This window comes from Paralichthys olivaceus, chromosome 4 (genome assembly GCF_024713975.1).
Source record: "Paralichthys olivaceus isolate ysfri-2021 chromosome 4, ASM2471397v2, whole genome shotgun sequence".
Taxonomy (NCBI): domain Eukaryota; kingdom Metazoa; phylum Chordata; class Actinopteri; order Pleuronectiformes; family Paralichthyidae; genus Paralichthys; species Paralichthys olivaceus.
The window spans coordinates 26,506,859-26,531,828 of NC_091096.1; the positions used below are offsets into that span (position 1 = coordinate 26,506,859).

The 24,970-nt window shown below is 40.5% G+C and overlaps 1 protein-coding gene across 1 annotated transcript in view; it reads left to right on the top strand.

The window, feature by feature from the left end:
- LOC109639063 (multiple epidermal growth factor-like domains protein 9) overlaps window positions 1-24,109 on the top strand; it is a 29,963-nt gene extending 5,854 nt beyond the window's left edge. The window contains exons 3-6 of the mRNA XM_069523076.1: window positions 9,445-9,584; window positions 11,793-11,942; window positions 16,226-16,495; window positions 22,067-24,109. Of these exons, the coding sequence (XP_069379177.1) occupies window positions 9,445-9,584; window positions 11,793-11,942; window positions 16,226-16,495; window positions 22,067-22,593 (1,087 nt within the window). The 3' untranslated portion in view covers window positions 22,594-24,109. The remainder of the gene's footprint in view (window positions 1-9,444; window positions 9,585-11,792; window positions 11,943-16,225; window positions 16,496-22,066) is intronic.
- Window positions 24,110-24,970: the final 861 nt, after the last annotated feature.

The window sequence follows — 24,970 nt, forward strand, 5'->3', positions numbered from 1 at the left end:
CTTGTTCTGCTGTCCCCAGTAGCCAAAAGATCTATTAATATACTGTAGGTTAAAGGCTTTGTAGGATTTAGTGGCATCTAGTGTTGAGGTTGCAGTTTGCCACTAACTGAATACCCCTCCCATCACCCCTCCCTGTCTTTCAGTGGCCTTTAGGTAACATAAATATAAAAAGGCCTTCTCTAGAGCCAGACTTCAGCTTGTCTGCTCTTGGCTACTGTCGAAACATCCTAGTTGTCCTTAAAGGGATAGTTCACCCAGAAATGAAAATGCTCTCAAATATCTACTCACCACTATGCCAATGGAGGGGTGGGTGAAGTGTTTGAGTAGTCCTGCTGATCTCGTCTCGCAATACTCACGTGCCCCTTGGGCGAGAGCATAGAGGCAAGAGCTTTTGCTTTGTGTGCATGTGAACGTAAACATGGCTCCAGGCTGAGGATAACAGCGGACATTTAGGTGTATTGTGTAAATGACGCCATTTCGAGTCTAAATTTGATTGTCAGGCTTACGTACACTTGGATGACACCACAGGGGCAGTATGGAGGCATTTTATGTTTTTTATTTATTTGATTACATTTTTTATTGTACGCTTAAAGAGGTGGTCACCAGTTACTTTTGTATTGAATTTGGCTGCAACGGGTGCATTTTCATTTCTGGGTGAACTATCCCTTCAAACAATCAAGAATTATTTTTTTTCCTGGATAAGCAGCCAAACCTGGTAAAGCCTGTTCATTTCTGCATTAAAGAAGTTGTTTTCCCTCATGAATTTATTTCCCCTGTGGTAACAGAACATGTTACAGCAGCCTTTAGAAGCTTGTGCCGGTTAAATTAAATTTAACTAAACAAACCTTTAAAGAACTGACTCACCCTTAAACACTCAACATAAGATGGAGTCGAGCATACACTCTCACTAGCCTAACAACATTGGCGCGATGAAAAAAACCCATAATGTTTGACACTTTTGAAGATATTGTTACAATGATCCTTTCTTCATTCAAAATTAATATCTGATAATATCCTTTAATATAAAATGACCTCCACTTTCAAACCAAATTTACAGAAAATGAAAATATCTTATATTCAGGTTGATATAGTAGTAAATTTTATCTGCAAAGTGCAGATAAAGGATACTGTGCTCTCTTTTTTCAATTTCTTTGGCTTCGGACATCACAGAAATACTGTCCTAATGTTGAATAATGGAAGGAAACCTCTAATTTATAGCCTTGTTTTATGTGTTGTGTTTTTATGACAAAGATATGCAGATATCCAGATATGGCCTTTGGAAGATGTGCGATATATCAAACTAGTTTTCTAAAGAGGTACTATCTTTAGCAATGCAAATAATGTGGCCTGCCAAGCCCAAACACAATGTCTGCTGTGAATTAGTGTTTGTTATCTCCGAAAGACTGGCACGAGATGGTCTGGGCCTCAGCTCATTATGTTCATCGAAATGCCATAGCCCTGCAGAATCATTATTCCACCTAGTTAACCAAACCATCACCCCACAGGCCTCCCTGAAGGCAGGAAAATGTTCAGACTGTGCTTACTTCTCAAATTCAAAGCCAAACAACACACAGCAGACCTTACATGCAGTTTGTCCACAAGTCACAAGAACTCTGACTTGGATGAAAAAAACCTGTGTGTGGGTTAGGAATCCGGTAAAAATAGCGGCTGTACTTTCTGCCTCTCACCATGAATAGGAAGGCTGCTGCTTTTTTAAAGCTTGAGTCACTGTGTGAAGGATGTTGTCATGCTCTGAAAAATATGTCACAGTAGGCTTACACAAACAAAATCTTAATGGGTGCACTCCAATGGAAACAGGATGTGTCTTTTATGTTATTGAAGCCTGAAATGCTACGTCTAGGGCTCAGTGGGATGTAGGTGCAGGCAGGAGGGTTTCTTCAGGATTCCCCATGTTCACATACCTGACACAGTCTCAGACAGTCTAAGCCGGAATACTGCTAACCCTGTTAGCCTAGCCTAGCCCCCTTCAGGAGCTTATCACTGTGAGTTGCACAGATTAGCTGCCCCCCAGTCTGCTGCTTTAGGTATCTTTCCAATTAAGTAATGAGCCGAGATAGAGCCTTCTGGTGCTTTAGTAGTTTCTGCTGTTACAGGAACTGTATGCATTACTTTGTATGTTTGCATGCAATATGTTTAGAAATTGCACATACAGACTGCAGAGACACCTAGATATCCCAAAACAAGAATATAAGTCTACAGCCATGATGCTGGCTTTCCGAGGCTGTATTTGAGTTCTGCTTTGAGCTGAATGTTTCCATCAGCATTCTAACACAGGCATAGTGACAATGCTAACATGCTGGTGTTTAGATGGTATAATGATTGGCATTTGCTTCCCACTTTTTCAATCTAGCATGCTAACAGCATGAAATACAGCTGAGGCCGATGATTTTCATCTGTTACTTCATAAACCAAAGTACCAAAGATTTAATGGTGAAGTGATGTGTGGTTGTTTTCGAAATTCCACCTCAATCCATTCCACAGTTGCTGTTAATTAAAAGCCGAAAGTACCAGCCTTTATTGCTATTTCAAATTCCCACGAACACAGACAGCCAAAAAAGCATTTCATCATAGAGAGAGGCAATACACAGAGGCAAAGAGGCAATACATTTTGGACCGTGTCAGACACTATCTTATTCTAAACCTTGCTCTGTGCATAGAGGACAAGAAAAACCTGCATTAGATACGTGCAGGTTCATGGAAGCTCAGTAGCAGCAGCAGAATTAGCCTCCCATCCGGAGTTGTACTTCAGGTATGTTTTACTGAAGTAATAGGCTGCATGAGAGATTATCTAGATCCAGATTATCTAACAGCCATTAAGAATTTTTGGCAAATTTAGACGTTTATAGACATGCACAGGGAGACGCAGGTTTACTTCCAGATATCCATAGATCTGATTGACAACATAAAATTAGAGAAAAACTTCTCTTCTGTTCTAATTATGTTGTGTTTGCTGCAACAGCATTATGTAACTGCAGTACAATATATAGCTCAAAGCCTGGCAGCGCTTTTTTCTAAAAGTTTCTCTTTTGGTGTGATATCCAAGATATTCATTTGTGCGTGGCTTCGGTTATGACCTGATGTCCGCTGCATTGCCAAGTCACCGTTTCTGTGTGGTGATGCATTTGTCTGGATAGCTAAATCCAAATCATCCTAATATAGATGAAGTGCCATCACAAAAAGATATTTCCAGCCAAGTAGGGCTGACTGTTTTAAAAGGCCTATTTTCAGCTTTCTTAAACATCACTGCATTACTTACTAAGAATCTAAAAATACAAAATTATATGCATCTAATATCAAGATGAATTTGTTTAGTTTAAACAAAATGTTGTGCAGTGTCATTTGAAGAGGTTACAAGGAACAAAGTTTTCCTTCCTGTACCCTGCAGTTAGACCCTCATTACACTTAGTATAAGGATTGTAACTTGAGGCTCTAAACCATCTGTTGTGCGTGGGTCACAGTTGGTACATCAACTGGGACACAGCCATCCATCAGTACAAACATGCACTCAGGTTGTTGATTAACCCACATTTCTCAAGAGCTGCTGATAATGACTTGACCTATGCTCACTCCCTCATTGAGCTCAATCTCTGTGGTGTGGATGAGTGCAGCGTTATGCCATACATGGGAATTGTGCATCTGGCAAAGAAAGGCACTTTGATGAAGAGCTTCAGCTTGAATAAAAATTTGGTAATTCACATGTAGTTTATTTTTGTTTGACACTGTATTCACACAATTTAGTTTAATTCTTCTAGCACTCATGATATTCTGTAAAGCCAAAATCTGGGAAAATAAATTATGATGAATGGATGATAAACTCTCAAATCTTTAGACCAAGAGCTGTTCGACCATCTGAGAAGCACTTGAACAGTAATGAAACTGATACAGTTTTATTATATGAAAAACACTTTCTATAAAATCCTTGCAGATAAACCAGGTAGGTAGGATGAATACAAAGCCTTCTAACTTCACTCTGGACCATTTGACTGTTAAATAAAATGCTCTTTGCACGATGTCCAGCATGCAGACAATGAAAAACAGCAAATTGTTGAACTATCTGAGGAGGACTCACTAATGATAAGGAAACATTCTGAAGGAGGTTTGCTATGTTACCACAGGCCAAGCAAGCAGCCCACTCCAAATAGGCATGTTAACAACAGGCACTGTACTAGTATTTGCTAATTTGAAGTAAGTACAGCTTAGTCTGATGGGAATGTTTTATGGGTGTTTTTTCATAAACCATAGTGTTGGACATTCTGACGTTTTTCCTTATTTTATGGCCCTTGATAAAAAAGCTTCAGTGTTACTTACCTTTCATAGATTCAGAAGCGAACATATTCATGCCAGATTTCATGGCAGTTCAGCCAACCCTGGGTCCGTCCTCTGTGACAGTGGTTTTCTGTACAAAATCGTTTCTAGCAGTTTATAAGAAGTGTCAGCCAGGATCAAAGTGGTATTTGCACTGCCATCTGCAGAGCCACAACACCAGCGAAAACACAGCAGTAAAAACAAGAAACAACCGCTAGTATTGTGTTAGTATTGGGTGAATTACTCACCAGCGACTGTTACATGGGCAGATAAATGTTGCTTAACTTGAACTGACCATTTACTGAAACCCAGCTAATGCAATTTCAGGGTTAATAGCTCTATAAACCAGATGACGTCGGTAATTACATCCTTAAATGTTCATTCAATTCAATGTTCCTCGTAACAGCCTTAACGAGATCCCCTCCTCTTGTTCACTCATGATGTGGCATTCTTCCCAATGATGCAAATATATATCATGCAAATCATATGAAAAGGGTTAGCACAACAAAACAGGGTAACAAAACACGTGTCTCATGTATGTGTTATAACAGTTAAACTGAATTTGGGTCAGCTCCCGAGGGCATCGTTCGTAAGACAATTCCATTCAGAATACTGTATGGAAGGCGCCACAGTCTAGAATGAAATATTGACAGTGGATGCAGATGTATCTGATTGTTTATCATGTGTCACTTTACAGTAGATGCACCACTGCCACCAGTTTTCACTTGATTTCCTATTTTCTGAACAATGATGTGGGCAGAACCTACAAAATACATCAACAAGTATTTCTATTCTTCCTTGTAGTTCACAGTAATGTTTGTGACATTACATTTAAGGCATTTTTAATCAGATTAAATGCTTGAACTTTTCAGTTGTTTTTGGCTAAAATCAAGATATCTACATGCTGTATCAAGTTTACAGCTTGAAAACTAAATGCAAAACAACATAACCAACTTCCACTGAAGCCCTTGATCAAGTGGAAGTAGAGGTGAGTAGATATCAGAAAGCGGAGGTAGACTGCAGGGTTGAAACCGCATGTCTGAGTCCTGACTGATGGCCACACTCAGCAGACCTGCACTGACTGCTTCATGTCTGATTCATATCTTGTAGTTGTTTAGTTTCTGTAGGGTTTTCTAAATGAGTTCACTGTAGGCTGAGGCTTTTTCTACCACTGAACATGTGTGTTTTTGTGGACCACTTAGCATTGTGTATATAGGGGCCAACAACTGAGATGTGACTGCTGTGTTGTTGCATCTTTGACCAAATCTGGAGACATGGAACTGACATAGGTCTTCCTTATGAATTTCTAATTATTTTTTTCAGACATTTAAGTTTATTCCTTTAACAAGACAACAATATAGTAAAAACTAATACACTTAACTTTTGACTATGGTTAAGATGCAAAACAAGGTATTTCCCCAACTCATGGGGAGTGTCACATGAACTGGCGCCATTCAAACATCTACAAATGGGTGTAACTGTATTAAATCCACTATATTTGATTATCTATCCACATTCATTATCTAATGATAGTGAACAAGCTAGCTAACAGATGTTTCCCCTTTGAATGTAGCTGCCTTTCACGTGTGTGAAAGCCTGCAGTGCCTGGCATGAACCAGGCCAGTGGAGAAGAGATCAGAAGTCCTGCTGCTTGCTGGGATAACACACATTTTAGGATTTGTCTGCATACCCAGCAATCCAACTAAACCTGTGTGATGTGCTTCCCAACCATTCACCTCCTGGTTATTAAACTCACATTGAGCAATTACTCCCCCTGTCGCAGAGAGGATTTTTACCCTTGGTCTAATCCGACACATGTAACAGACGATGGCCAGCGTTGTCACAGCAGCCACAAAATGAGGTTAAGCTTTGTCACCCGTGTAATACTGACCCACTTGACGTACAGATCTGACGCAGAGTGGCTGGGCCAGCCCAGTGCAGTGAAATCCCACCAAAACAATAACAAACTCCTCCTCCGGGCTAAGAACAACTAGATTACAGATCACTGAGGGAGAATGTTTTCCCCCACTCTGCTTCAACTGTGGACCTGCATATGAGATGATACATTTCGATATAAGTACCAGCGAACCAGCCTTATATCTTAGCTGCTCACAGATGACACATTGTGCTGCATTGCCACAGGTTAGTGTCTGATTGCAGAGCAGAGAACAGGCCATTATGATGCAGTAAAGCACTCTTTTTGTGGCTCTTGCCTATTGCATTGCTCTTGAGTTTGACATCACACTAAGGTTTTTTGTCTTGATCATGGAATTAGATATTTGTCTATTTGCAGCAAAACCCATTTCAATGTCTGTCCTGATTTTGCTCTTCTGTTATGGTGGCTAAAAATGGGACTGATGGTGCTGACAGTGTGAAATCTAATGAATTTAAATGTAGTTTGTCATTTGACATTTAAGAGAGTTTAAAGAAAGGCAGCTATCCTCTTCCCTTGGAGACTTAAATAATTAATTTTTTCTAAAGATTGTTGCTAATAAAACTTCAGCTGATCAATTAATTGATTAAGTAACCAATAAGAGGTTGTTGTTTACTGTTAAAGCTGTGGTATGTAACCTTTAATATCTTAAATATAAGGCTTGCATGAGGCCATTAAGCAGGACTGTTTATGTTAATATTGGATTTTGTTTTCACACATGTAAGGAGTATACCTTTTAATTAAAATTTGCTAGAAATCAGCCAAAACAAGTGCACTTGTGTCTGTCAACAGTTTCTTCAAAGATTCTGTAGTTAATTTATATCACAATGGACAGTGTACATACTGCATATTCATATTATGGGATAAAAACATGTATTCTGTTTTAATAAGATTTTATCTATATATTAGCTTCTCCTAGTAGAAGTGTGACTGGAGGTGACTCTTGTCTAGTGCACATGGTAAAAAGTTTTTTCATTACACAAGCCACAGATACAGGTCTGTACAAGCAGCATTTGGCTTTTGACTGCTGAAAAAAAAGTTGTGTAGAAACACAACTTGGTGCACACCCACAGAGGTAACCAGTGGAACCAGTAACAACGTTGCCCTGGTCTTCTGAGGTGTTTCAGCTGCTGAGAATGTGGTAAGAGGAGCTTGTTCATTGATGCACCGTTTGCGCCTGTGTATTGCTATACACATTTATTGTGTGCACAGCACTTTGCATGTCAAGTCAACACAGAAATATCAAAGCATCAGATGACATGTGAAAAACAAAAAATAGATAATATTGATATTGATATTTTTCTGCACCAATATTGTTCAGAACCAGAAGGCCGGCGGTTTGATCCCACTCTTGCCCATCTGCATGTCAAATTGTCCTTGGGTATGATACTGAACCCCAAATGGCCCCTCATAGAAATTGATGCCGCTAATAGATGCACTGTATGAATTTGTGTGTGAATGGGTGAATGTAAAAAAACTGTACTGTAAAGCGCTTTGAGTGGTCATCAGGAGTAGAACAGCTCTATATAAATACAAACCATTTACCATGTTCTACGTTGTAAAGACATTCCATCTGTTTTGAAAGCCGTGCTCGCTTTCTCTGGTGCACCAGTAGAATATTTGCAGCCTAATAAAAGTTGCAATATCAGATCAGCTGTTTAGAATGTTAAATCAGCAACCACAGTTCAACAAACCCTCACTCTATGCAGTCATTCCCACAACACAGACCTCTCCCTTCCAGAGGCTTTTTGTCACTACACTGTTCCTTCTTTAAGAAAACTAATTTGCCACATACTGTCCTCAGAAATTGCAATAATTATTTTATTAAATAACTAGGGGCCTGTAAATCATTATACATTATTTAGAGAGGTACAATGGGGATAAAATGGGGGGAAAAATTGTTGATAAATATTACTAAACTCAAGAGTTGTGTATCCTGATCTCAAGACCCTCTGCTTAATTTTTGCATTAGGGTCATGATGCTGCATATGGTTATTCTTTGTTCTTTGTTCTGTCTGTCTGTCTGTCTGTCTGTGTGTGTGTGTGTGTGTGTGTGTGTGTGTGTGTGTGTGTGTGTGTGTGTGTGTGTCTGCGCGTATGTGTGTTTGTCTTGAGGGATGTGGATTGTTGATCTCCAGCCTTGTCCTCAGTAGAGCCCACGCCCCACTGAGCACTGCTGTGGGCTGCTTCATTTGCATTAAGTGCACTTGTTTCAACAAAGCTCTGTTTGTATGAAGACCCACGCACATGCTCAGGAAAAGTGCTCCCAGTCACTCTTGATTTGCTTCAATTGTTTTGAAGTTATTGTCCCCAGATTATATTTGTGAGTCTATTGTTCTAGAATTTTACCTTGAATGTATGTGGGATTAGTGAGCCATGTGCGCATTTTTCTTTGGGAATATATGTAGCCTGTCACTGTCACTCCCGCTTCCATCATGCATAAATGAGCATGCAGTGACTTTAATTAACGGCGAGCCCCACAGAATGGTGAGAGTGGATCCAACGTTGATAAGACACAAAAACAAATAAGTGTGTGCGTGTGTTATTGGTGAGGAGTTTAAATGTAATTGGATTTATGTTTGCCAGAACATTCCTTGAGGCATTATCCACTAACATTTGGTCAGCTGAGGGCAATCATACCGTTAAACACATGAAGTAAATAAACAGCCTTTATGCTCAGTGCTCAGATTTTCTATATTAAGATCTGTTTAAAGTGTGACTGATGCTGGATTTCTGTGGCTGGCATTTGGGAGTTTAATATGAAGAATCAGTCTAAAACATAAAATGTTGTATTTTCTGAAGAATTGTGTTTATTATATATACTTAGAAGGCCATTTTACTGTGAAGAAATCTATCTGCTCTCTGGTGAACCAACTATGTAAAGTGGCACTATTTCTAGTTTCTGGTTATGCATGCCAGACATATTCAGTTTGCATTGGCTACAAGCAAACTACAATTGCAAATTTGCAGGAGTTGCCATATAAGTTTTAATATATGTCGAGCTTATGTATGTATCCCTAAAAGGTAGATGCACAGGGACCCATTAAGATTGTAGTCAGTAGTGAAATAATGTCTGAAATGAGGTCCAAAAAAACCAACACTTTCTTTGGCTTGATATTTTGTTGTGTTAAATCAAACACTTTCAACTGTTGTGCTGATTTTGTCTTCTGTTCTGCCCCTCACAGCTCAGGAATATGTGTGTGCAAGACAGGAGTGTACGGACCCAAGTGTGATGAGTGTCACCCGGGTTTCTTCCACTTCAGCAGCACTGGCTGCCGACCCTGCCAGTGTCACAACCACACCACCCTTTGCCACCCACAGTCCGGTGAGTCTGCTGAGGTTCAATCCACACTGATGCACAATAGCAGCCTGCTCTTATTTAAATAATATTGAGAACACGCTGTAGAAATGGAGATTTAACAAATACTGCACAGTTTTGGGTATTTGTAGTTAAGTTACTTGAGTACTTACTTCATTCTCCTATACTCATGTACAGAGTGAAATATTGTACTAATATTTTACTTTAACTTTTTACTTTTGCCATCATGACCCTCTTCAAGCTTATATATATTTGCTGACATGTTACTGCATTCATAACGTCCAATAATGTGAAGCATAGATCAATATAACACTACAAAGGGCCATTCTGCACAATGAGTAGTTTTACTTTGATACTTAAAATAGATTTTTCTACTAATACCATGTTAGTTTTAATTTAAAAGGGGGTTAATAACACTGTGCTCTTGTTATTGAAGTACTTTCTTCCCACTGTACAAAACTTACCTTGACTGTTGTATGTAAACCGTGTCCTGACAAAGTTGCTTTTGAGCAGGAGTAGTCATCTGGGTGGTGAGTCAGACATGCTGGTTTGATCTCTATCTCCACATGTCCACCTGTAAGCTTGTCCTTGAGCCACACCCGCTTGGGTCAGGCTGTCAATGCTGGATTACTGTGATTTGCCAGTGAGCCTTATCCTCGAACTCATGCAGTGGTTTTTTTTGATGGTGTAATGAGATTTCTTGACTGTGCATACGTGTGTGCAAGAGTGAGAGAGAGAGCCAGCACTGGGTTAACACCTTGGTACTATGCCCTAACGATTGCAGTGTTTAAGTAGAGACTATAGCAGTACACAAACCCTTCAGTTTCACTTTAGTAAATATTTACACATTCAGCTGGCAAGGACTCAGAAGGCTGCTCAATCAGAAGCAAACGTTACATAATGTAAAATTCCACAAATCCAGTGTCTGTTAGCATTTGCGTATGATTTAAGGTGGATTTATCCTCCCGTGTGTCCTTGATCACATATGAAGGAGGATTGCTGCTCACCTCCTAGCAGCCAGGCTCAAAGACTTAAAACCCCCAGCTAGTGACAGGCATGAGAAAGAGGAAAGGTGGAGGCCAGAGTGGTGGTGGTGGTGGCGGGGGGTTGTTTTAAAGCCATATGTCTTTCCATTATAAGGAGCAGATGGAGCCCAGTGTTCTCATTCTGTGGATTAACATAGTTCAGGTTTTGACCGTTCCCTTTAAACACTGACCCTGGCCATTCCACAGGGCTACTTACACAACGCATTGTGCGAATTCAAATTATACTGTAACCCAAACACTGTGGACCACAGGCAAACATGACAGGGACTCGCCATTTCCAGCACGACTGAGACATATTGTCTCCACACTGACTTCATGAAGAACTTTCTTCACAAGAGCACAAGTGCTGTGATGTAACACTCACCTAGGAACACTGGGAGGGGCACAGGTTTAAACCCTGCTTTATGAGACGTGTATCAACAGTGCTTCAACCTTGAATTTTGAATAAGTCTAATTTAACTCAGGAAACCCTTCATTTGTCAACAAGTGGTACAGGGAAGCACTCCTCTCCAAGGTTAACCTCCTCTTTAACCAACAATTGAACCTGTCATGTGGGGGTATTGCTGCAGGGACCCTCTGTTTTCAGCAGCTGATTCCACGTACATTAGCAGCCCCTCAGTTGACACACTTTTAGGTTATAGTGGGAGGAGGAGCCTGACCTTGCTTACCTCATTACTGAAACCATTGTTCCACGTGAGGCAGCCTTCAGACAGGTTTAGTCATGTCTACGTAACCTCCATCTATGATCATGAAGGCACAACAACTCCACCACATACAGAGACTCAACTACAAACAGCATGACAGTGGCAGTACCTTCACAACTATTTACAATCATAACAATTAAATAATTCTATGTAAGTCAAATCAGCATTGAATCATTAATCAACCACTATAATGGACAACATGATGAAAAACATAACAAGTTTTTTGATTTACTTGATTGGCATGTTGATATGAATTTAATGGAAAACCCTTTTTTCCTCTTGTTTATTGATTCATTGTAAGTTGAAAGAAACGTCAGTGTTTGGAATGATTGATTGTTCAATGATCAACCTGACAGTAACAAACACAACAGCGAGGGTTATATGACCGACAGATCCACTGTGTTGAAGGGAGGAAGTGGATCAAGGAAGTAAACTAATCATGTCACCTTTGCTCTGTCCTCCAGGAGTGTGTTTGAACTGTGGGGCCAATACCCAGGGAATCAACTGTGAGGAGTGTAAGCCTGCTTTCTACCGCAGCCCTGGAGCCGCCCTGACAGAAGCCTGTGCACCGTGTCCCTGCTCCAACTCCACCTCCACTGGCACATGTCACACTGGTCAGTCACTTCTCACAGCCACACACTGAGCTTTGTTCCTTGTCCTGGATTAGCTGGAGTGATTCAGCAGGTTTGGCCTCTCAGACCTAATACACTCTATGAAGTCAGTGTCAGAGTGTGGTTTAAATGGTGTGTGTTTGTTTGATTGTTGAAGAAAGACATTTGTTGGATTGATGTCTGAGTTAATATTTAAAACTGTCAGACTGTGCTGCAGATATCTCAACATGACATATTTTCTCCTGCTGTTGCCTTGTTCTCCGAGGTTATTAAAAAGATGCAGGATGGAGTGTTACTACATTTGAATGTTGATGGGGTCGGAAGCAGAGGCCATTCTTAATTCTGCTCCGTAAGAGCCTTTGATGCAGCCATAGTGTCTTTGCTCAACAATGTGTATTTGTCCTGTCACAGGTTCAACTACCACTAGGGTATCCTACTGGTCCATTTCAAGTGTGTCAGTGTGGTATGTCATTGTGTACAAGGGAAATGGTCAATGAGGATACAGAAAGTTTAGTCTTAATTCCTCAGTGCCGGACATTGTCTTTTCAACACACCCCAGCCATCAGTTCTTATCACATGCAGCAACAATGTAACCTTGAAGTCACTGAGTTGTGGATGAAGGTGGATTGTATATCTGCCTCACTGATTCAGTGGTGAGTTATTCACCCTGCTATTCACTGATTACACCTGACAGTCCGTTCCCAGTCTTCTCTGTGCACTCACAGCGCACTTCATGAACAGCAATATGAACATGGCTTTGTCTCTCCAGTCACTTACAGCTCCCCCTACCCTTCAAATGTCTCTGCCTGTTCACAGTAATGCGCACAATACTGTTTGGGTTTTGATGAGAAACTTCCAGAACTGTAAAATTGCAGAGTGCTTTGGATCTCTTTTTACAGACAGACTGAGATTTGACACAGCCCGTCCTGGGTGACCCCACTGTTTTCACCTCCAGGCTGCAGCTGCCCTATTTTCACAGCACAGTCAAAGGTCTCTGCGGGGTTTGAGATCTGGGTTGAACCACAATCACTGTAGTATTCCGAAACTACCTCAGTTCTGTCTGAATTTGTCAGTGTAAAACAGCTAAACACAGAATGGAGGGCTACACCTGATGAACAACACTGCTGAAAGAGCTTACTGTGAGTCAGGAAAACATTTCCAGAGTCAGTGCGCCACCATCCTGTGTTGTATAAGTAGGATAGATTGTTGAATTCATGTTACTGCCTGCCACTGGCATGTCATAACAGAAGTAATCAGAGCAGGCAGCATATTTAGGACCTAATCCTTCACTCTTGGTGAGAAAAAGCCTTTTACACCCTCTTCACTCCAAGCTGGTCTTTAGCGAAAGTTTATGAAGTTGGTTTACTGTGATTCTAATATAACTGCATGACTCACTTAAAATCTACACATTTTTGTTTCTCTGCCTGGAGAGACTTATAGTGTTGTGTTGTGTTAAAGGAATAGTTCACTGAAAAATGAAAATTCACTCATTATCAATACAATTGAATTAGTTAATGGTGAGACATTCTTCAGACGTAATAAAACAACAGAAAAAACATAACATGCTAAGCTAGCATCCATGGCCACACGATAGTGAGTCCGAGGGTCCGTGAATGCACCTTGTAGGAAGATATCAGCAGACGTTTAAGCATGGCACCATACGAGCAGTATGGAGGCATGTTATGTTTTTTACGTTGTTTTATTAAGTCTGAAGAAGAGGACACCATTGACCTCAATTGTATTGGATTCTGCTGAAACACTGTTTACCCCTGAGACTCCAGAAGTGTTTTGTGGACTCAAACTACACCCACCCCTCCATCAGCATAGTGCTGAGTAGATATTGACTGAATTTTCATTTTTCAGTGAACTATCCCTTTAAGTAAGGTAAGTATTCTATAAATTCTGTTAAAATATTTGATTATTAAACAAGCTTCCCTGGCAAGGAATCACCAACAGACACATTTCTTTCAATATCATTCATTTTACTTTTGTTAATTTCCTTTTTTCATTATTTAAGAGGTTGAAAGGAATTTATTTGCAGTTACATTACATCAGTGATGAAGCCGCCTCCAGCACAGTGATAAATTAATGCATCCCAATAATACATTATCAGAACTTTGCTATGTGAAAAACAAAGTCACAGTTCCCTGTTGCACACACAGAGTGTTGCCTTTGTACTCCAGCATATGAGATTTGAGAAACTCTCATGATTTATGAATGTGTCCAAAATGCATAGATTTACAATTTAGTGATATAAATCTGAGAAAAGCAGCTTATCATACTCTGACTTTTGAGAATCTGTAAAGAGAAAATGTACATGAGTAAACAATAGATCATCCAAAATAGTTTCTAAATTGAATGTTTGATGATTGACTAGTTGATTAATTGACCAATTGTTGCTACTTGAGCGAACACCAAAAGGCAAAAGGATTATTTTGTTATCTGGTTTATTTGTGGTAACAAGGTCATGAGTCAAAATGAGATTTTAACCAAGGGAAATGTTTTCCAAGAACTCTAATTCCAATAGCTTAATTACAGTATGGACAGGAGCCATTTTATGTCAGGTTGCAAATGTCATTGTGGCCACCAGTAGCCTTGTAGCCTTTTGTGATTTTAAGATCGACGATGACACAGCTTACCTACGTCAAATTGTACTTAAACTCTTTCTGCAAACTACCATTTGAGGTTTTCATGCATCACTCACTTACTCCTCATCAGGTTCTCTCACCTTGTCCTTCCTGTTTCTGGACCAATCATCAACAGTGTTGCCATATCCTGACGCCCCCATTGGTGGCGGCCTGCTTGGCAACAGCCATGTATAGATGCGCTTAGGCTGTCAGGTTATGATTGCCCCTGCCAGGGGCATCAGTGAAGGTTTTGCAGCGGGAAGGGAGGGGAAGTGACAGGAACCAGGCTGAGCTGAGCTGGGACAGCATGAGTGCAGCTGGGCCATTCCAGCGCCAGTCAGGCAGCAACAGACTGGGGGGGATGGGCAGCATCACATTCTCTGTTAGGGCAGGAACACCACACGAAAAGCTGTTTCAAAGAGGCAACGATCAGAAACATTCTCAGGGTCTTGTCCACAGAGAGCTGCTATTATCTTTATAGTGTGTGTAGTCGGGGAGGATGTTTTAGCCTGAACACTGGAGCTGGACAGTGAACCAGCCTCCGAGTACCGGTTGCCTTGGCAACAGCGTGAAATGAGAAGATGCCACAATGCACTATCATTGCTCCACATTGGAGGATAGATGCTTTGTAAACGTGCTGATGATGCCTGTTGCAGTCAATGACTATCCCTCCATACTAACACACACAGAGGTGAAATGGAGCATTGCAGCTGTTCAGAATGTGGGTCACACATAGTAAATCATCCATGTATGATTATATCTTTACACAGTGGTACATGACGACTGGTATCATTCAGTTTACACACAGGTTCATCAAATATTTATATTCATAGTTAAATTTCTCTTCTGCTCTTATTGATTTTGTTTTTCATGTGTGCATGCGTTAGTGGGTCAGTCAGTCAGATAATTTGTACCTGACCAGCAGTTATCAGACCTCTGTATGTGTCATAGCATAGTGGAGGATGATGGGTAAACAAGCAGGTCAAGTCCTCTGGCCCAGAGCAGAGCTGCACTTCTCATGTTCCCTCCTGGTTATATAACCCATCAGGCTGGCTGCCTTTGAACCCCCAGCAGAGGTTAAATCAAGCTTATCAGGAGCAGCCTGCTCTGTGCTGGAATACAACATAGTCACATGACCACACTAGATAGAAGCCGACATCTAGGCCACTCGAAGGCAGTTATCTGTGTCTAAATCATTCAACACCCAGGGCTCTACTGTGCTTGGGACTGGAGTGTAAAGGAAGGGCATCAGTTGTTTCACAGACCTGCAGAGTGTGTGTGTGTGTGTGTGTGTGTGTGTGTGTGTGTGTGTGTGTGTGTACTCAGGGAAGATTCACTAACAATAGATTGCTTCTGTCTGGATCGCTAAGTTGACCAATCCTGCTCGAGACTGAGGTTAGGACCTCCTACCTCCTTTACATATGTACACAGAAATACAAAAATAAATAAATGTGGAAATAAATACAAAAATAAATGATTACATTTATTAAATTTATCTGCACACTTTTTATTTCCACATTTATTTATTTATGTATTTCTGTGTCCATATGTAAATATTTGAATTAGTTCCTCTAGAACACAAAATGTTATTATTGAACTTGTAACTACATCATCAGCAATGGACAGGATCTGAGGTGTGTCTTGTCTATTCCTGTGCAGATCCGAGTGGCTCTCCAGTGTGTGACCAGTGCCTTCCCAGGTACAGCGGCCCACAGTGTGACAAGTGCAGCACCGGCTTCTACAAAACATCCGGGTCTTGTGTTCAGTGTGACTGCAGTGGGAATGCAGATCCTCGAGGCCACGCCCAGCTCTGTGACCCTGATACTGGCCACTGCCTCAGCTGCATCAACAACACCACCGGGATCCAGTGCCAGCTCTGTGCGCCTGGATTCATCGGGGACGCCCGAGCGCATAACTGCACCCGCCCAGGTATAGACTGAATCACATTATACTGTAGAAACAAGTAGGGCAGGACGATATCAAAAACAATCTTATCATGATTTTTTTTTCCATATCAGTCATTATCGATATATCGCAATATAAATCAAATATCCAGAAAACAACTTTTTTGCACATTTGTGTTTATGTACAGTGTTCTACTTATGTACATTTGTTAATTATAAATGAAATCAACAAAACAGATTTTTACTTGCTTGTACAATCATCCAGTGCGTTTGCACTGTAATTATAACTTTGCATACAAACCACTACAGTAAAAAGGTATATAATGTACATACTCAGAATTTTCTTTATTAAATTTTTCTTTTTTTTCTTTTGCTTTTATATCTCTTTAATCGCTTTTCTACCTCAACCTGACGTGCCTTCTGCTGTAACAACTGCATTTTCCCGACTTGGATTAATAAAGTTTTATTTTATCTTTTAACTTATCTTAAATCAGCACCACTGCACTGAGGCACATTACTCCGCTGGTCAACAACTGATTCTGCTCGTCTGATGTTTTCTAATCATCACACTTAGAGCTGATCTTGTGAATTTATATTTATGTTCCTAAATGAACGGGGCATCGCTTCCTCCGCAACAATGAAGTTAAAACACTGCATTGGGTTGTAATCTCTGGGAGGAACTTCTGTCTACAGCAGTGTGTGTTTCTCGGTGTGTGTGTCTGCTTGCCTTTGCCTCTCGACACCCATACTGATAATCACATGTATTTAGTTATTAATAGATTTTGTGGAATCATGTTTGCTGATCGTTCTGGTCACTTTAACACTGATGTCCTGACTGTGCGTCTCGTTATGTCTCATGTTGTGTAGCAGGTTTAAACAGAATAAATCAAACACAAAGTAAACATCAGTCCTGTACGTGTCCTAATAACTTCAGTGATGGTGTTTATTGTTAAAGTGTAAAGTGAGCACTGGTCAGAGGAGGAAGTTCCGACAGAGACTCTGACACAGGACGACAGGACCTTTTATGTGCGTCTGTCCTTAAGCAGCGGTCTGTTATAATTATTCAAACTACCAATGTAGCAGAAAACATAATGTTCAGTCACTGCATTGATGCAGAGTCATTATGATGCAGACATTAACACATGCTTGTGCTGTTCCGCCGCTCTGTGCTGTGTGCGTCAACCTAAATTGATGTAGGTGTGACTATTGCAGCCACATGATTGGTTTGGCACGATGCTATTCTCATTTTTATTGGCTGTTTGCGTTGTCTGTCAAAACACGGACGAGTTCTATTTCTATTTTTTGTGAAGCACTTTGTTCAGATAAGTGCTATACAAATGCAGTGTACAAATAAATACAATATCGCATATGTAAATACAATACACACATAACAAATACAATATCGACATGTCTTCAATTTATAAAACAGTTATATCGCCATAATTAACCATATCGTTTTATCGCCCAGCCCTAGAAACAAGAAAATTTACAGAAATGTATCCAGCAGACACTTTGACAAGTCACAGCAGAAAAAGCATGACTGGAATTAAGAACATTCTACACAGGCTCTGTTCTGTTGATTGATTGATCTATCAATTGCAACATATCCTCCGTGTCATTCAGGCAAGAGGTGGTGCAGGAGCGGGAAGCAATGTATTCATTTCTTGTGGAGATCATGTGAGCATTTTAGTGACTGTGGAGAGAAAAAACTCCCTCATTAACTGGAAGAAGCCTCTAACAGAACCAGGCTCAGTATGGGCGGCCATCTGCATCGACCGGCTGGGGTGAGCAAAGAAAAATGGGGAAGAGAGGAGAGATGGGTGGAAAGAGGTGTGAGAAGAGATAGAGAGGGGGAGGAGAGGGGGAGGAGAGGGGTAGAGAGAGGAAAGAGAGACCAGGAACAGTTTTGTCACCATCAGGTCTCAGCTCTTACAGACTAGTTGTTATAATGAAAACAATAAGATTGCTAATTATGGATGTAAAGATGTTATTAATGATAGTAGCAACAATTCATGTAATACTTAAAAAAATAACAATAGTTATAATAATAATGTTGTCTGCTGTCTGAATCCTGCAGCTCTAGAGAGAGAGAGAGAAAGAGAGAGAGACTATGGGAGGGAAAAAAAAAAAACTTACATAAAATAAATAAATGTGTGGGGGACAGAGAGACAGAAAGAAGGGGAGATGCTCAGTGCATGATGGGAGTTCCTCCAGCAGTCTAGACCTATAGCAGCATAACTAAGTGATGGTTCAGGACTCACCTTATCCAGAACTAACTATAGGCTTTATCAAAAAGGAACGTTTTAAGTTTAACTTTAAATGCAGAGATGGTGTCTGCCTCCTGAACCCAGAGTGGGAGCTGGTTCCACAGGAGAGGAGCCTGGTAGCTAGCTCTGGATCAAGAGTGGGCTTTTTAAGCAGAGGTTTAATTACAGCTATCCTTAAAAGATTGTGGTAACAAAGACATATTCATCTGTTTTAATATGGAACTGTCAATTAGAGGAATAATCCCTTAAAAAGTCTAGTTGTCTCCTCAGATACACGACCATTAGTGACAATAATTCCTCAATTCGTTTACCTTCCATCATGCTACAAACTGTTTACTTTAACCAATGCTGTAAATACTCATTTTTCTCTGATGTTCTCCATTGCACTTCTGTCCGTCCTGGGAGAGGGATCCCTCACATGTGGCTCTCTCTGAGGTTTCTACGTTCTTTTTCCCCTGTTTGGGGTAGTTCTTCCTTACTCTTGCTGAGGGTTAAGGACAGAGGATTTCACACCTTGTTAAAGCTCTATGAGACAAATTGTGATTTGTGAATATGGGCTATTCAAATAAAATATGATTGATTGATTGAGTTGGGACTTGTCTAACAGACAAGTTGCTGGTTTAGAGGAAGAGACTGAAGTCAGTTCAGAAAGATCTATTGAGAAAAGTGGTCCAAATATAAATCTGGGGTGGTTCTACAAGTTCTACAGGTGGTTCTATGGTTTCGGTACTGGACAACGTATCTGTGCTATTCATGGGGAGGAAGAAGAAGTTCATGAAATCATTGCTTCTTAGGGTTAGAGGGATAGATGGGTCAGTAGAGGTGTGACTTTCTGTCAGCCTGGCTACAGTGCTGAAGATGAACCTGGGGTTGTTCTTATTTTCTTCTATAAATAATGATTAATAAGAAGTTCTGGCATTTCTGAGTGTTTTCTTGTAATTCATCAGGCCTTCTTTCCAGGCTAGGCAAAACTCATCTTGGCTGGTGGAATGCCACTTCCTCTCCAGCTTCTGTGATGTCTGTTTTATAACACGTTTGAGAATTATACCATGGAGCTAATCTCCTCTGATTTACCTTCTTCTTTTTCAGCAGGTCGACAGTGTCAGCAGTTGTTTTTAATGAGGCTGCTGTATTATTAACAAAGTTATCAACTAATGCGGGGGTGAAGTTTGATAACTTGTCTGTATTGTACTGACACAGACAGAGGAAGGTTTTGGGGAACATTTTAAATACCATATGTCAGAACAAGATCAAGACTGTGATTGAAACAGAGCTGGTTTATTCACATGTTGATTAAAACCAATTTAGTCTATTAATAAATGAAATGTTGAACTAAGTCTGTCAATGGCAACAATTACATGAATGTTTAATCACCACCTATAACGACTTTATCTGTCCTAAGAACTACCTCAGATAGAAATTCTGTGAATTCAGATAATATATATATGATAACTAGATAAACTGGTTTATGCAATTTCAGGCTTGGATGAACGAGGCTGATGATGAGATTTTCAAATGAGTTGTAAATACCTTTTGAGTCGAGGGTTGATAGATAAGTCCGATTTAAACATTCCCGCGACACCGTCTGTGCTTCAAAAAAATTCGAGTATTAAATAGGGTGGAGGGCGTCACTTCATTTAAACCACATTTTATCCTTCTATCTTTTGGTACTGATATAGTTGCTGTATTAACTTTTATTATGTTTGAAATGCATAACTCCTTTTCTGTTGACTTTTGATTTCATTAATTTAGGTGGTCATGGGGCAGGCAGCAGTCGAAAGGATGATATGTGGCTTTACATATCATCACTGGTCATATTAGGAAGAGGTCCAACAAAGTCCGACATTGTCTTTGCATAACTACACACCGAATCAATATTGATTTTTGTGACCTCCGACTGACATAGTCTGGTGTCGTTACTGCCGACGTGAATAATAATCTAACTATATTTATGCTTACCCTTAGCCAGCAGTTTTAAATATGACTAAAAGACATCAGTGTCAGCTCTTATCAACACAAACTAATTTGAAATCTCGGTGGGTGTCTTCTACATGTATCGGTCCTATTTTTCACCTGGAGATATTTTTTTTCTTTTTGTCTTTTTCATTTTAGCGTTTGTCGCACGCTAGAAACATCCACAACCCCACCTCCCCAACATCTCTGTCTCAGACAAACAAAAGTGCAATAGATGCTAGGTGTAGCTAAGCACACCAACAAAATTATAATATTTACAATGATTCGAATAAACTGTTTTTAACATCATGGAAAGGTGTGTCAATGTTTAAGTAATAAGTATTAATACATAAGAAACTTGATGGTCAGCTGCCACCATGGTCACGATCCACATCAGGATCCACAATCCACCATTATGATCCATGATCGGCTGCCAACACTTCCATCTACTAAATAACTATTTCAATAATTTGATATTTATCCAAAATAATATATTTTTTGGAAGAGGCTCTGTCTTTCTACATTTTGTTCTAAAACAAATCCTGGATATATTGTATCAAGCAACATTTTCTGCATGGAAAGATACATAAAGACATGAAACTGCTCTGTATTATTTCTAGTGTTTTATCTTCACTGTTTTCTATTTATTTGTCTTAAGTCTGAATGTGAAATTTCAACTCTCTACAGCATTCTCAAAAATGGATATAAGTGAATATAAAATGAGTGTACATGGCATGAAATATATTGCATTTAGTAGGTGTAGAAATCAGAGATTTGCAAACCCTGTCAGCGATTATACAAAATGATAATGATTAGTGTCTAAAATGTCTATTCCTTGCTCACTATAGAGTAGACCATTGTACTGAATGAGTAACTTAAGGCACATACATCAATGGAAATGTTCTGCCACACACTGAATAATCAAAGTCACATACTAAACTGCTGAATACCACTGTGTGGACATCTTCAGTACACTGCTATTTTACATTTGTTCTGGGATTATGATGATGTAGGATGTTCTCTTTATACATCTTTAGAACACAGTGTATACACACAGTCCAGATGGACAATGTGAAGTTAACTAATGATTGGCACAGGGAAAAAGCAGAGAGGACAAGCTTGAGGGGGACAGTCTCTGAACTTGTTACACTCTAGAATAAAAAAGAAGGCATCGGTACAGTGAGAGGTAGTTATATCTATTTGCCACAAGGTGTCACAATTGACTGTGGTTATACATCAACAACCTGGCATAGCCCAGCACTGTTTCCCTTTCAACATTCACAGGCCTTCGTTGAATGAGCTTCTTTTCTTTTGATTGTTGTGTGATAAATCTTTTAAACTATTCACTAATGTTCTCCTCGCCTCTCTCTCCTCAGCTCCACGGAACATTCCCACACCAGCAGGTACAACCACAACAGAGTCCCGCACATCGAGTACATCCTTCCCCTCCACATCTACAACCAGCACCACCTTGATCTCCCCCACAGCTAGAGGTGTCCCAGCCTCCAGGTTCGAAAGCAACACGAGCACTGCACTGAGCACCGCTGCCACCACCCAGGCTCTGCTGACCAGCCTGAGCAGCCCCACTGACAACACCACAGCAGCCCTGACTGAGGTCTCCTGGACACAGTTCAACATCATCATCCTAGCTGTCATCATCCTGGTAGTGGTGCTGCTGCTGGGCTTTGTTGGAGGCGTGTACACATACAGAGAGTACCAGAACCGCAAGCTCAATGCCCCTTTCTGGACCATAGAACTGAAAGAGGACAACATCAGCTTCAGCAGCTACCACGACAGCATCCCCAACGCTGATGTGTCGGGACTGCTGGAGGATGAAGCCAACGAGGTTGCACCCAACGGCCAGCTGGCACTCACCACACAGGGCAATTGCTACAAGGCTTAGCACTCCACCCATCCCCAAGCTGGACACCTAGATTTACAGACCACTAAAGCTGCTGGAAAGCACCAAATCCAAAGCTCCTTCATTTATGACTGCTTGTTACGTGCTCGGCTACGAGATTTCACAACACTTGTCGAACTGACTGTGCAAAAGCAGATGTGATCAAAGATATGAAACATTTTCCTTTTTGATATGGTTTAGTGTGGAATGGGGCGATCAGTGAAGAGGATCCAAAGAAAAAAAAAAGGTTTGTTTGAGTTTGGCCTGCAGGCAGCACTAATGTGCAGATTAGTTAGGTAATTGGCATCTTATGAGACAGGTGCAAAGCACCTGTTTGCTGAAACGATGATCCTGACACCAGTGAGAAAACTTACAGGAGGCTAGCATTTCACATATTTTTGAAATGGACTTTTGACTGATTAAGTTATAACTGGATCACTTGGAACAGTGGTCTTCAATTGAGACAATGATTGTTATTTAATGAATTTTTATTCTGTTCTTATTTATTGTTTGGCGTTTCATTCTTGGGAAAAATGCTGCACTTGTATGATGTGTTTATTCATGGTGTTTTATCTTATGTGCTGTTGAATGGTGATTTGAACTGGCCAGTATGTTCACATGTATAGTTTATGTGTTTTGGAGCGAATCTTAGGGGAAGATGAAGGCTGCTGGCACAAGCAATTTAAAAACTTCACCTTATGTTCATAGCTTCCTTTATGTTAGTGTGCCAGCTCACCTGAAGTATCTAAGAGGAGTGTTTCTTTTGAAGATACTACACCCACCGGATATATACTCTCATATTTAGCACTACTGCAGGGCTTGCGTAAACTTACTCTTAATCATATGTGTGTGTGTGCGCACACGTGTGTGAGAGAGAGTAGAGGTTGGGCTCTGTGACTCATTCTCTGATCACTAAAACATAAACAGTATTCTAGTGTTTATACGGAGGTTGAGAGGTGTAACCAGCCTGCACATTGTAAAAAATCCTCAGCCAACTCTGTGTCATTATTATCACGTACATTTTACATCAGTTGGAACAGTTCTTGTTCTTGTAAAATCACTGCATCTTAAAGCATCTCACTTGATCCTGGACGTGGATCTTGTGTTCTCTGTGTTGTTTTAGTTACCATTGGTCGGGTGCGCTTCTTTTTAACATGGTGAATGAGTAAATCTAATTATGGAACTAACTCCTCAGGTACTGGCTCTTTCCCTAATGTGATCACTGTAAATATGATAACTGTACAGATGAATGTGAATAGTAGCACTATTAATGTACAGGTAGTATACTGTGTGTACACTGTCACTCAACAAGCTCCCAACCTTTCACTCTCAAGGGTGCGATGCTCCTGTCAGCCCGCAGCTTTTTGTATTTTCATTTCTTATTGTCAGTGGACTTTGCCATACACGCAACCACAGGACTTAAAAGCACCACCCTGAACATGGAACAAAGAATGAAATGATGTAAATATTACCCCAGCGTCAGAGCGTCATCTCTCAAATAAAAATGGGTTTAACTGTCGTCTTTGCGTTTCTTACATATCTTCAGGTCACTGCCACATTTTAAACATTCCCTCCACAGATGCTTGAAGACATATCGATACATTCTGTTCTGAGTAACAATTATTTAAGATGTGGATTTAACTATTTGTCTCTCTCCTTGCTGGACACAGGATCTTCCCCGCTGTAAAAAATCAAAAATCACCCTGATGGGTGATCCCGCAGCCATCTAGGCCTATAGCAGCATAACTATGGATGAATATGGCTCAGGGTTGAGCTAAAAGCTTTATCAAAAAGGAAGGTTTTAAATCTAGCCTTAAATGTAAGGCCGTGTCTGCCTCCCTCACTGAGAGTGGGAGCTGGTTCCACAGGAGAGGAGCTTAATGACTAAAAGTTCTACCACCCATTCTATTCTTACTCTAAGCACTACAAGGAGTCCAGAGTTTAGGGAGCGATGTGGTCTGTGGGGGCAGTAAGGGGTTATGAGGTCTTTAATGTAGGATGGGGCCTGATTGTTGAGAGCCTTGTAGGTCAGTAGGAGGATTTTGAAATCTATCCTCTGTTTAACAGGGAGCCAGTGAAGTGAAGCTAAGACAGGAGTAATGTGATCCCGTCTTCTGGTTCCTGTCAGTACTCGTGCAGCAGCGTTCTGCACTCGCTGAAGGGTTCTTAATGATCTGCTGGGACATCGTGATAATAGGGAGTTGCAGTAGTCTAGCCTAGACGTAATAAAGGCATGAATCAGTTTTTCAAAATCCTGTTTTGACAGGACGTGTCTGCTTCTCTTTACATCACGTAGATGACAGAAAGCTATTCAGGAAGTTTGACTCATTTTTTGGTTCTAGGTTAACCAACTGGTTTGACAGAGTTTCTCTGAGATGCC